Genomic DNA, 14,270 nt, shown 5'->3' on the forward strand with positions numbered 1-14,270 from the left:
GTTCTGTGCTATACAGAATATACAGTATATCTGTATATATATCTGCTATACAGTATATCTGTGCTATATAGTAAGTTCTCATTGAAAGCGAAAGTCATTTAGTTGTGTCCTACTCTTTATGACCCCGTGGACTGTAGTTAATGGGATTCTCCAGGCCAGAATACTGAATTGGGCAGCTGTTCCATTCTCCAGGGGTTCTTCCCAACCCAGGGATCAAACTCAGGTCTCCCACATTGCAGGAAGATTCTTTACCAGCTGAGCCACAAGGGAAGCCCAAGAATACTGGAGTAGGTAGCTTATCCCTTCTGCAGTGGATCTTCCCAACCCAGAAACTGAACTGGGGTCTCCTGCATTGCAGGCAGATTCTTTACCAACTGAACTATCAGGGAAGCCCTCAGGCTCTCATTAGTTATCTATTTTCTACATTCGTGCATGCTAAGTCCTTCAGTCATGTCTGACTTTTTGCGACCCTATGGCCTGTAGCCTGCTGGGCTCCCTTGTCCATGGGATTCTCCAGGCAAGAACACCAGAGTGGGTTGCCATGCCTTCTTCCAGGGGATCTTTCCAACCCAGGAATTGAACCTGCATCTCTTATGTCTCCTGCATTGGCAGACAGGTTCTTTACCACTAGCACCATCTGGGAAGCCCATTTTATGCCTCATAGTGTATATACTGTCCTTATAAGAAAAGGAAGAGGCACCAAAGACTGCTCTCTGTGCACAGAGAAAAGGTTGTGTGAATGCACAGTGAGAAGGTAGCCATCTACATATCAGGAAGAGAGGTCTCACCAGACACCAGTCTGTTGGCACATTGATCCTGGACTTGGCAGCCTTCAGAACTATGAGGCAGTAACTTCTATTGTTTAGGCCCGTCAGTCCATGGTGTATTGTTATGACAGCCTGTACTGACTAATAAACTTGGTAACGTTAGAGATTTTTTCCACATTTGTCCATACAGCTGTAAAGTATTCCCTTATGTGGGTTTACTATAGTTTATTTAACCAGTCTAATATTGATGTACATTTAGACTGCTTGTAGCCTTTTACTATTATAAATAATGCCACAATGATTGGACCCTCCGTAAGATTACAATTCAAACTTTCACGAGGTCATTTTTAGGCATCAATTGCTAGAAGTAGGATTGCTAGGTCAAAACATAAATCTAGATGTAATTTTTTTAGTTATTGCCAAATGTCCTTCTCCAGCAATAGTATAATTTTCACAATAGCAGTGTATGAGTGTATCGATTTTCTATTTGTATTATAATACATAACAAACAACATTTGGTAATTTTCCCATCTGTTAAGTAAGAATCAGTATCTTAGCATAGCTTTAGTTTGTACTCTCCTTCTTATGAGGGGCCTTGACCATCTTTTTATATATTAAGATGTATCCATTTATCTTTCTGTGAAATGGTTCTTTATATCTTTTATCCACTTTTGGGCTTCCCTCATAGTTCAGTCAGTAAAGAATCTGCCTGCAATACACGAGACCCGGGTTCAATTCCTGGATTGGAAAGATCCCCTAGAGAAGGAAATGGCAACCCAGTCCAGTATTCTTGCCTGGAGAATCCCACGGGCAGAGGAGCCTGCAGGCTTCAGTCCATGGGGTCGCAAGAGTCGGACCCGACTTATCGACTAAACCGCTGCTGCCACTTTTCTCTTAGAGCTTTGATCTTTTTTTTTTCAGTACCTAGGCATTCTCCATATAATAGGATGTTAGCCACTCATCTGTTATATAGATTGTAAAAAAAATACCATATGTAGTTTTTCATTTTCTTTATGCTATTTTTTCATTTTTAATTATATTTTTATTTTTGAAAGTTCCTTTTAATTTACAGTATTACAAAGTATTGGCTATATTTCCCATATTATGCAATAGACCCTTGAGCCTATCCTCACCCAGTAGTTTATATCTCACTCCCTCACCCCAATATTGCCGTCTACCACTGGAAACCATTAGTTCTCTATATCTGTGAGTCTGCCTTTTGGGGAATTATATTAACTAGTTTGCTGTATTTTTTAGGTTCTATATATAAATGATACATGGGGCTTCCCAGGTGGCTCGGTGGTACAGAATCTGCCTGCCAGTGCACGAACACAGGGGACATGGGTTCGATCCCTGAGTTGGGAAGATTCCCTGGAGGAGGGCAGGGCAACCCACTCCAGTATTCTTGCTGGAGAAACCCATGGGCAGAGGAGTCTGGAGGGCTGCAGTCCATGGGGTCACTAAGGAGTCAGATATGATATAGCAACTAAATAACAGCAATAAATAATATCATATAAGATTAAATGTATTTTCATTTTATGGGATCAACTTTATGAATTATTTCTTTAAGATATGTTTCACACTGTGTTTACCTCTATGTTCCCAAAAGGAGGTAAATAGACTAATTACAGCCTGGGATGTAGTTCAGACTCAATAACCTTTTTTCTAGATAATCTCTGTTTTAATATTGTAGAATTTGAGCCAACTATGATGGCATAGACCTCCATTTTTATTGTTTTCCAAGGATTATATGGTATCTTTGCATATATCCTTTTTTATATTGGATATCCTTTTATATCCTTTTTATATCCCAAGTTACATAAACTCATTTATTTAAAACTCTGAATTTTTATTTTTCTCCCGAGTAGCTCCTCTCTGTCAAATTGCTGTGCTGTGCTCAGTCGCTCAGTCGTCTCCGACTCTTTGCGACTCCATGGAATGTAGCCCACCAGGCTCTTCTGTCCATGGGGATATTCCAGGCAGGAATACTGGAGTGGGTTGCCATGCCCTCCTCCAGGAATCTTTCCAACCCAGGGATCAAACCCAAGTCTCTCATTGCAGGCAAATTCTTTACTGTGTGAGCCACCAGGGAAGCCCAGAGGAATGTTTTCAATGGTTTCCCTTTCTTCTTTAGAATATAAACTCTTGGTTGCTTCCATGTCTTGGCTATTATAAACAGTGCTGCGATGAACATTGGGGTACACGTGTCTCTTTCCCTTCTGGTTTCCTCAGTGTGTATGCCCAGCAGTGGGATTGCTGGATCATAAGGCAGTTCTATTTCCAGTTTTTTAAGGAATCTCCACACTGTTCTCCATAGTGGCTGTACTAGTTTGCGTTCCCACCAACAGTGTAAGAGGGTTCCCTTTTCTCCACACCCTCTCCAGCATTTATTATTTGTAGACTTTTGGATTGCAGCCATTCTGACTGGTGTGAAATGAGTTGCCAGTCCAGGTTCGATGCACGATGCTGGATGCTTGGGGCTGGTGCACTGGGACGGCCCAGAGGGATGGTATGGGGAGGGAGGAGGGAGGAGGGTTCAGGATGGGGAACACATGTATACCTGTGGCGGATTCATTTTGATATTTGGCAAAACTAATACAATTATGTAAAGTTTAAAAATAAAATAAAATTAGAAAAAAAAATAAATAAATAAAATCAAATCTAACTGCAAAAAAAAAAAAAAAAAAAAAAAAGAATATAAACTCTTGAAGGACGAAACCTAATTTGACTTATTCACTCTGTTTTCTGTAGGTTTTAACTAATGAATATTGAAAATTCTAATAGTCATAAAAAATCATTCCAATTACATTTAAGAAATTGAACTCCAAGCCATACTGCTTTGACTGTTTGAATGATCTTTCTACCAGTGATATATCCTAGCATTGAAAGTAGCTCAAAAGAATTCCTTTCATTTAATAATTTAAGAAATTACATTTAGAATTCAGGTTTTCTTACTGATTCATTTTTTGCTTTCCTTTCAGAGGGCTCTTTTATAATAGCAATGGGTTTTTTGAGACTAGATTAGTACTATAGAAGAGGCAAGATTGTTATAAAAAATGTCATTACTCTCATAAGATCACTTATTATGGGTACATCATTGATTCTCAATAAATATTTCTGGAAAAAAGGAAGAGAGTATTCTTGGAAAAGAGGGAGGGAAGAAAGACATAAAGGGAGGAAGAAAATTAGAAGAACATGAATCTACTACCTACAGCATTTAGTTATGTGTCATAATTCTGTAAAAATATTTAGAAGACAATTAAAATATACTTATAATGGCTACAACAATTTAAGCATAGATTATACTTACCAAGAACTCTTACTGCTAAGGTGTAGATACCCAGGGCAAAAGACTTAAGTTGTGGTTTAATGCACCTATAAACAATAAAAGCACTATTACAAAAAAATAGTACATTAAAGCATATAGTAAAGTCAGTTTATTATAAATCAGTCTTTAATGAGGTGGATTAGGTTACTTTGAAATTAGTTCACATGTCAAAGGATGACTACTAGGTTTCTCTAAAATTAAACTAATCAAAATATTGTATGTATTTTTAATTTCCCACAGCTTATATAATAGAAGTTGGTTAGGAAAGAAAATAGGACCAAACATCCACAAATCTTTTTTGTATAATATTTTTTTTAATTTAGTTTTTTTTTTTTTTTTGGCTACTGGATGTAGAATCTCAGAATTCAAGTAGCATTTATGGAGAATACACATATTCTAGCATAGGGAAAGCAAATTATGTAGAAGCCATGTTCCATTATATGCAATGTATTGGATTTTTAGTTAATATTTCTAAAAGATAAATCACTTACATGACATATTCAAATGGTGTTAGGTAAAGTAAAATCAAATTTTATCAGTACAGTAGCAAAGACAGGGAATAATTCTAACAATTTGTAAGATTATGGAGCACAATAAAGGATTAATGACCTCTAGCTAGTTTTTGTGGGTTTTGGTCTAAAACCATGGGACCCTACTGACTTAAGTTGAATTAAAATCACTGTGACATGCTGAGTGCTTTTGGTAAGTAGTGTGGATCTGAATTTACCAGCCACGTACAAGATTGTCTAAAATAACAAGAGCATCTTTAATAAAATGACTGTATAACTTGAATTGGGACTTTCCTGGTCGTGGTAAAGAATCTGCCTGTCAATGCAGGAGATCCTGGTTCGATCCCTGGCTTGGGGAGTTCTGCTGGAGAAGGAAGTGGCAACCCATTCCAACATTCTTGCCTTGGAACTCCCATGGGCAGAGAAGCCTTGTAGGCTATAGTCCATGAGGTGTCCGAGCTGGAGACAACATAGCGACCTTGTATGCACACATAGCTTGAACTGATGGATTTTAATAGCAATAACCATGAAGATATATAATAACTACTGAGCGTTGACCATGGTAGTAAATTCTTCATACGCGTAATATTTAATCTCTGCTTTAAAATAATCAAAAATTACAACTTTTCTCCTTTAAGCAAACATGTTTCTTTCTAGCATCAAAATAAAGTGTGGTTCATTTATGGGCTGGTGGTGAGGAAAACTCTTCCTCTGTTCACCTGTTTATTCATGAGGCCCAGGTGACTACTTGGCACTACATAAGAAAAGGTTGAAGACACAGGTACCTGCAGAGAATGATCCTGGTCTGAGACTTCTGGTGTAATGCTTTCCCACTAACCTATGCTTCCATTTGAAAACACCAAGATCTTATGTTCCCATCAAATCCTTTTATGAGGGGCTTCCCTGGTGATCTAGGGAAGGGGATGCATGTTTTGGGAACTAAGATCTTGCATGCCTTGTGCCACAGCCCAAAATTTAATAACTAATAAATAATTTTTAAAAAACCCTTTTATGAAAACAGATTTGTGGATGTTTGGTCCTATTTTATATAAATATTCCTAATCAATTTCTATAATATAAGCTGTGGGAAATTAAAAATATATATGCTATTTTGATTAGCTTCATTTAGAAAAATAATCCTTTGATGTGTGAATTAATTTCAGTCACCTAATCTATCTCATAAAAGATTGACTTACAATAAACAGTGACTTTTCACGTTTAACAATTTCATCGAAATTTGTAGTATCTTTACGTGATTTTGATCAGTTGTATAACAGTAAAAATTCCAATACTAATTCAATGAGGAGGAAACTTTTACCACTAAGAATACTCGTTATAAAACTAGTATTTTAACATCTGAATTTATGTGTATATTGCATCGATTTGTGAGAGGAGAGCCAATAAAAAAATGTTCAAGCATAAATTATATTACAATAGAAAAAATCACTATCCAACCACATTTTTGAATAAAAACCTAAAGGGAGAAAAGCATAAAAGTGGAATAAGTTTCCTGAGAGTGCTGTAAGGAATCACAATGACTCCACAGAGCAGAGTTGGAAGTCACTGCTGTAGATGGTCATGGGGTGTCTTCTATTAAAATTGGGGCAGGAGATTCAAGGTTCACCTCAGAAGCAATATGTATCCAGGTATCCCGCCTACAGACAAAGTATAGGATGTGATGACTGCAATTACGAGGAAATACAGAAACATTTTGGCACATCCATTATCTTTTTGACATCTGCCCACCATGCCTGTGGAATTTCCTGATTTTGAGGCTGCAAGTCCCACACAGGTACAGTTATTAAATATCTGTAACACAGTAGGGAAAAATCCAATTATTGAGGTAAATAGTATATAACATTAAAGACAAAAATTTATTTTAAATGATTTTATAGTATACATTTATAACACAAATAGTGGGGAAAATTTTATTTTTCTGTGTTAGACTGTATCAAGCAAAGTGAAATCGAGAGAGAAAACATTTCAGTACCCAAAGAGCAGATGGTCTACAAACTATTGATCCTACTGAACATCTCTAAGCAAATCTCACCAAATCCAATGCTACCTTACCTTCCTCCCTACCATATCTAAATCTAAGCCACCATGGTCTCTTTGTGCTTGACCTGTTTCTACTCTTACCTGGCTCTGGTCTCTTTTCTCCAATAACCCAGTTGAGACTTTAAAAATGGCAGTCAGATTGCTTCACTATTCTCAACTTTCCAATGGCTTCTCATTGTACTTGGATAAAATCCCAAGTCCTTAGAGCGGCTTCCACACTATCCACGATGCACTTCCTCAATCCCACTCTGATCTCATTGCTCCGTGATCTTCCCCTTCTCCCTCTACTTCATGAGTTCTCAGGGGACCCTTGCCAGCCCTCAAACGTTGTGAGTCCAGGCAGGCCTCATGGTCTTCCTGCTTTCTCTGTTGGGTAATTTTTCTAGGGGGTTACATGGTTGGCACATACACTTCAGGTCTCTGCTCAGATAGTTCATTAGAGAGAGCTTTCAAAACCACCCATTCAAAACAGTACCTCCATCTCTCCACACTGTTATTCTAACTTGTTTTCCTCACAGCATTTATTACTTTTTATCAAGATATTATATAACCATTTAATTCTAAACTACATATCCTCACTAGAATATAACTTCTGGCAGAAACTCTTTGCTTTGTTATCATTGTACTGCTGCTGCTGCTGCTGCTAAGTCACTTCAGTCTTGTCTGACTCTGTGTGACTCCATAGATGGTAGCCCACCAGGCTTCCCCGTCCCTGGGATTCTCCAGGCAAGAACACTAGAGTGGGTTGCCATTTCCTTCTCCAATGCACGAAACTGAAAAGTGAAAGTGAAGTCGCTCAGTCGTGTCCGACTCTTAGCAACATCATGGACTGCAGCCTACCAGGCTCCTCCGTCCATGGGATTTTCCAGGCAAGAGTACTGGAGAGGGTTGTCATTGCCTTCTCCTATCATTGTACATGTAGGCTTAAAAATAGGCCCTCAATTTAAGTGCTTAGTAAAAATTTGTTAAATAAATGGGCACAGTTTGAAGATATCAAAGAATATATAGTGATTATGAGAAGGAAAGAAAAACCTTGATAAGTAAAACCCAACTAAATCTTGGATAAAGAGGCAACTTTCATAATCTCTCATTGTTTATTTCTGTAAGTTTCATGTGTGAATGTGTACATGTAATGAGTTGTCATTTTTTTTTTATTACAAAAGACTTTGTGAATTTTTAGGTAAAAAATGAAATAATAGTGGTGTTTCCTTTTCAAAGAGGAATAGCAATATAGGATTTTTTATTTTGTTTTGAGTGTCAGGTAAAAAGCTTTTGAATCTTGACTTTGCCTCTCACCAGATACATAAGTTTAGGCAGATTCCTTATATCTTAATGCTTTAATTCTCACATGAGCAAAATAAGTAAAATAATACCCAATCACTTGAGTATTATGATGTCTAAATATTTTATTAAAGCACTTCCCTTAGTCCCTGGCATGCAACATTTTCAATAAATGGAAGCTCCGGTTAAGAAAGAACTTTCAGTGCATCTAGAGATTATCACACTAAATAAAGTTAAATCAGAAACAGAAAGAAAAGTACTATATGTTACCACATACATGTGGACTCTAAAATATGACAAAAATTCAACGATCTATGAAGCAGAAACATGGACATTGAGAACAGATTGGCGGTTGCCAAGGGAGGAGGGTGTTGGGGAAGGGATAGAGTAGGGGCTGGGGTTAGCAGATGTAAGTTTTTATATATAGAGTGGATAAACAACAAGGTCGTACTGTATAGCACACAGAACTATATTTATATCCTATGATAAATCATATGGAAAACTATTTTAAGAATGTATATATAACTGAATCACTTTGCTGTACTGCAGTAATTAACATAATATTGTAAATCAATTATACTTCAATTAAAAAAAAAGCAAATCCAAAGTAAAAGAAAAGAAAATCCTTCAAGTGGTTTAGGCCAAAGAGTATAGTGGCCAAAGTTGGGGGTTGGGTGGAGGAAAGACAAGAAGGAAGAAAAGGAAGGGAATGTTAAAGCTCAGATTTCAGATGGGTGGGTGGTCTTAATATCAGTGTTGCTAGAGACCAATCCATTCTTCTCTGAATAAAATGTCAAAATAACAGTAAATGGAAAATCAACAAGCATGAGACTGTCTATAGAAGTGGTTGCCCAAGCATTCTTAATCTAGTGGATAAGAATACGTAAATATATGTGTGGTTTAATTTTCAGCTCTCTGGGGCTATCAAATATGGGTAGATTTCATCAGTCACAAGCAGAAAGCCATCTGACCACTGTGGCTTATACACAATGAGTATAAGGAAGAGTCTGTTAGGGACAGGGCTGTAAAGGTGTGATTAGAAGAATGAATCTGTTAATGAAGTACATAGTACACTTAATTGAAGTACATGATACTCTTCACAACTGGTTTTCTACCTGTATTTCCAACCCTGTCTTCCTCTTACATTCTATAGGAATCCTTGATTCCAGCCATCTACTCTTTTCATCATTACACAAATTGGCTTGATATCTCAGGCAGAGCTGTCTCAGAACCATCAGCCTCCTCTGGATTTCTGACCCCTGGGTCTAGACTTTTTGGGCTAACCTTCCTTATACTGGCCTCTATTTGTCCTGTCCTCCAAAACCTGCAAGGACCACTGGTCATGGGATCAGGAGAGATGGAGCCCAAGGCAGATGTTATTAAATGATCTTATGACTGAGACTTTCTCATTTGAGGCTAATATTCCTTACTAGTAAAATAAGAGAACTAGATTACATAATTACAAAGTTCGTCCAGCCTGTTTCATTATTCTCATTCTGACCCCAATTCTTCCAACAACTGTAATTCTACTAGTGATGCTTTTATTTCCTGTCGCCTCACAAAAGAACAAAGGCAGAGTAAACAGCATGGATTCTATCAATGTGGTCTGCTCCTGGGTTGGTCCCTGAGCCCCCATAGGGTTGTAGAGTTAAGCACTGTTGCACGCCCAGGGGCACACACTTTAGAGAAGGTTTCTTACAGTAGTCTTTCCACTCCCGGTGGTGGTTTGACAACCAGCAAGACAAGCCGATGCATACGTGATTCCATTCTCACCACATATGGGTTCCCATTTTGTCTCTGAACATTTGCATCTTGAGTTGCAATCTGAAAAGAGAGCTCGTTCATGATAAGAGACAGGTTTGGTTCTGGAAAAAAAAATGTAACGATATAAAATGTTACCTTTTAGTAGGCAGTACCCTAATATTTTCAAAAATCAGTGTTCTTGGGTATGTAAATGGCAATGCCAACAAATTTTGCCTGGGGGGAACACAACTGTCATCAGAAATACCAGCTTCTCATCATTAAATGTGAATTCACTCTTAGACAGCTTTCTTTTGATCATTACCTTTAGAGGTTTACCACTTTACATGATATTCTTGTCTTGGCTGAGGCAATGGCACCCCACTCCAGTACTTTTGCCTGGAAAATCCCACAGACGGAGGAGCCTGGTAGGCTGCAGTCCATGGGGTCGCTAAGAGTCGGACACAACTGAGCGACTTCACTTTCACTTTTCACTTTCATGCATTGGAGAAGGAAATGGCAACCCACTCCAGTGTTCTTGCCTGGAGAATCCCAGGGACGGGGAAGCCTGGTGGGCTGCCGTCTATGGGGGTCGCACAGAGTCGGACACAACTGAAGCAACTTAGCAGCAGCAGCAGCAGCAGCAACTGACTCTAGAATGTTACAATATTTTTCTATATTATGATGCATTTGGAAAAAAATTATCAAAATGGAAAAACAGAATAAACTTCAAGAGCAATTTATGACATTACTCTTACTATGTATCAATATAATAACAAACTCTCATACAATATTCCATCTTGTAGAACTACTATGGATTTGGTCACCCCAAATGTAAAGACAAAATACTTTTGAGATTTCTTCTAGCAGAATGAGAGGCTATTTAACTAGGTCTCCTAAGAAGTCACCCAGGGATATTTTATCTTATCTCTTCTCTAAGGCATGAAATTTTAACTGAGACTGTTTTGCTGTATCTGAAAGTACAAATGTGCATCTTTGAAAACTTAGAATCAGGCCACTATGGATACTGTAGAGCCAAGATAATAGAAGATTAGAGCCGAAAGAACAGTGGGGATGATCTAGGTTAACTTCTTATTGGGAAAATCAGGAAATTCAGGGTCAAAGTAGGCAGATAACTTGCTCAAATTCACAATGTTTGTCAGTGACAAACCCTTCCAGGACTCTGGATTCTAAGTTCTTGTCTTGGGCATCAGACTTAATTCTCATCATTGCAGAAGAGAAATTTCTTGCACTATCATATCTAAAGCTTCTCTGTATTGATCCTGAATGAATGTCTGGAATCAAACCAACATTGTGGAACAAAGAAACTCTGGATAAACCCTGGAGAGCATGTTTATTTTATATAGTCAATTCTTTTATATTGCTGAAGGTAACATTAAATTTATCACTTAGGACAATCTTGAAGCAGAAATTAATTGCATATATGTTTCCTGAAGAATGTGTTGACAGTAGAGTCATTATTTAAAATTTTAATTAATAGCTTTATAAAATATGCCAGAAAGTTTATATTTATGAGATTTTTCTTTCAAAATAGTTGTGGTGGGAGGGGAGAGATTTCTCCAGAGATGTTGCCTTTTCTTTGGTTGCTTCCAATAACAAAGATAGTTTTGGAGGTTAAATCCTTGCTGTTGTTGAGAATATTCTTAAAAATATGGAAAGCAATTTCAGAAGAGGAGTTTTAAACAACGATAGCATTATTACACGGTACTTACAGTCTTTCAAGGCGAACTGCTTTCAGGGACCTAGTACTCAATGAAGTTTTTTTGTTTGTTTAAGAATATTGAATCTTATTATCATCTGAGTATATTTTTAATGTAAATCTCAAAATTTGTCTGTTGTCTACTTCTGTATTTGCTTTTGGCTTAGAGATAGCACAGTGCAATAGAAAAAAACATTGTACTGGAAGGAAGTTAAACTTTCTAATCTCAGTTCTTTAAATGAGGGTAACAAAACTTCATAAAGGCATCTTAAGATAGAAGTGAGATGATAAAAAGGTAAGGTGTTTGTTAAATTCCAAAATATAAAGTACTTGACCACTGTCCATCCACCATGAGGATCTTAGGAATAGGAAAACATGGCACAGGACTTCTACTCTCTCCAGAATCTTCTTGCAATTCCTGTTTATAACTAACATTCTTGATCTATATTGTTCAATGTTACCAAGGCAACAATACACTCTGTTAAGTATAACTCTTGCTGTGACAACTCCCAGAAGCAATGTTATATGAACTTTGCATTCACTAATTTTCCTGAACACTTTAGAGGACAAAAAGTATAATTGATGTGGGCTTCCCTTGTGGCTCAGTGGTATAGAATCTGCTTGCAATGCAAGACATGTGGGTTCAATCCCTGAGTTGGGAAGATCCCCTGGAGGAGGAAATGGCAACTCATTTCAGTATTCTTGCCAGGAAAGTCCCAAGGACTGAGGAGCCAGGTGGGCTGTAGTCCATGAGGTTGCAAAGAGTCAGACATGACTGAGTATGTATGTAACAACAGGAGAAGCTAGGTTAATGAAGGTGTTGGAACATGAACACCAGACAGATAAATGTGGAAAGAGGCTGGAGAGCAAGCAGTGAGCAAGAAGCAACTGAATCATCAGGAAACAGAATATATTATCAGGATGGTTGACCTGTGAGCCAACAGGTAGAGTTTTAGCAGCCAGGCAGATAAAATCAGGGAGGCTGGCTTGGCAACCTGTAGCAGCTCAATACTTTTTTTGTTTTAAACAAATGATGTATAGATAGGTAGAAGGATGAAGAGAACTGTCTCTGGGAACTCGGGTGCAGAGACAGAGTGATAGCAAGGACTCTTGAAGGGGAAGGATGAAGTAGTTTCTTCAAGACCCAGCTTTTAGACTCTGGAAACTTAGAAATCTAATTGCTACCCCCACACAGAATGGCATAAATCTAAAAGCATCAGTAAATACTCCCGTGATCTACTGCAAAGAGCTGCATGTTCGTCACCGGGTTGAGGGATAGCCATTTTCGCCTTCAATTTCCCTTGACTTGAATGACAAAGACTATAAAGTGTAGCATAGAAACCATTCCAGTTTTCTAAGTATCTAGGTGTTCAAAGGAAAAAAAAACTACAATTGTTTCCAAGAATGACACTTCAATTTTGTGCTGGGTAAGTGCTAATCCCTTTCATGTGTATTATCTCGCCTTGCTGCTGCTACTGCTGTCACTTCAGTTGTGTCTGACTCTGTGCGACCCCAGAGATGGCAGCCCATGAGGCTCCCCCGTCCCTGGGATTCTCCAGACAAGAACACTGGAGTGGGTTGCCATTTCCTTCTCCAATGCATGAAAGTGAAAAGTGAAAGTGAAGTTGCTCAGTCGTGTCTGACTCTTTGTGACCCCATGGACTGCAGCCTACCAGTCTCCTCTGTCCATGGGATTTTCTAGGCAAGAGTACTGGAGTGGGGTGCCATCGCCTTCTCCATTATCTTGCCTTACAAAACCTTAAAAGGCAGTTATTATTTCTGTTTTTAAAATACTAACATTGAGGCTAGATTAAATAACTCATACAGTATCACTTCACTAAGAATAGAGAAGCAAAATTCAAGGTCTGTATTTTCGACTATCAGGTTGCTTCCCTAAAGAAAGATGTGGATTTGGTATTTTTTAATATTTGCTTCCACTTTCAGATTCAAAGGAAATGACAGATTTTGGTGACAATAACAGCTTCCACGTTATAAGCATTGTCCATTCTTCCACAATAAAATAATTCCTTAGCTATGATTCTTAATAATTTATATTATCTTATTTTGAAACATAATAATTAATTTGATTAACCAAGCTGATCTCTGATTACTTAATAAGTAAACATACCCTTGGTAGGAGATAGTTAATCCTGCCACATCAGAGTTTTCACAGCCCAGTGCAAACAGAGAAAGGAATAGGAGGTACCCAAGGCCCGATGATCCCAAGTAAAGTTTTGCAGCACCACGAATACTGATTCTGAATTTTTTCATAACTATTCCCCCGGAGAATATTCCAAGGGCCACTGCAGGTATGTTGATGAGCCCTGAGGATAAAGAAAAATGTGTCACATTTGTGAACCTCTAAAAGAAATCTGAGTACATTCACCCAAACTTTCTAAGGGATTGTATGAAACTGTGTAATAATAGTTTTTAACGTATTATTAGACTACTTGGTCAATTTAAGTTTACAGAACTATTCAGCCACTAACATGTAGCTTTTATGTTAATGATAACACAGCTGACAGACCCAGGGTTCTGCCTATCACAATGTCTAGCATAGGGTTTGAAATCAATAAACATGAAATCAGTCAATGAATCTGGTCTTTTTGGTTTAATCCCAGGAATAACAGGTGCAATCAGGTGGCAATTAGATGATTATAATGCTTTTTAAGGTTGTGAATGAAAGAATAATAGGCACATAGACCGTAAGGAATAAACAGACAAGCACAAAAACAGTCCTGGTTCTATTTTCTGACCCCAACAATATTTGCTCTTATTGCCAAGCCTTTTAGTTTGATATGCTTTCTTACAGCATGAACAATAACATATTATTAGGTACCTTTCATATTTTTTTAATTTGCTTACAT

General features: G+C 37.8%; 1 protein-coding gene across 3 annotated transcripts in view; it reads right to left on the reverse strand.

Moving 5' to 3' along the window:
• Positions 1-14,270, reverse strand: part of SLCO1C1 (solute carrier organic anion transporter family member 1C1) — an 87,148-nt gene that overhangs the window by 11,213 nt on the left and 61,665 nt on the right. For all 3 annotated transcript variants that reach the window (XM_061417681.1, XM_061417682.1, XM_061417684.1), the window contains 4 exons: positions 13,532-13,727; positions 9,643-9,808; positions 6,229-6,413; positions 4,078-4,142 (listed from right to left, as the gene is read on the reverse strand). In XM_061417681.1, the coding sequence (XP_061273665.1) occupies positions 4,078-4,142; positions 6,229-6,413; positions 9,643-9,808; positions 13,532-13,727 (612 nt within the window). The remainder of the gene's footprint in view (positions 1-4,077; positions 4,143-6,228; positions 6,414-9,642; positions 9,809-13,531; positions 13,728-14,270) is intronic.

The sequence above is a fragment of the Bos javanicus genome, chromosome 5 (genome assembly GCF_032452875.1).
Source record: "Bos javanicus breed banteng chromosome 5, ARS-OSU_banteng_1.0, whole genome shotgun sequence".
Taxonomy (NCBI): Eukaryota; Metazoa; Chordata; class Mammalia; order Artiodactyla; family Bovidae; genus Bos; species Bos javanicus.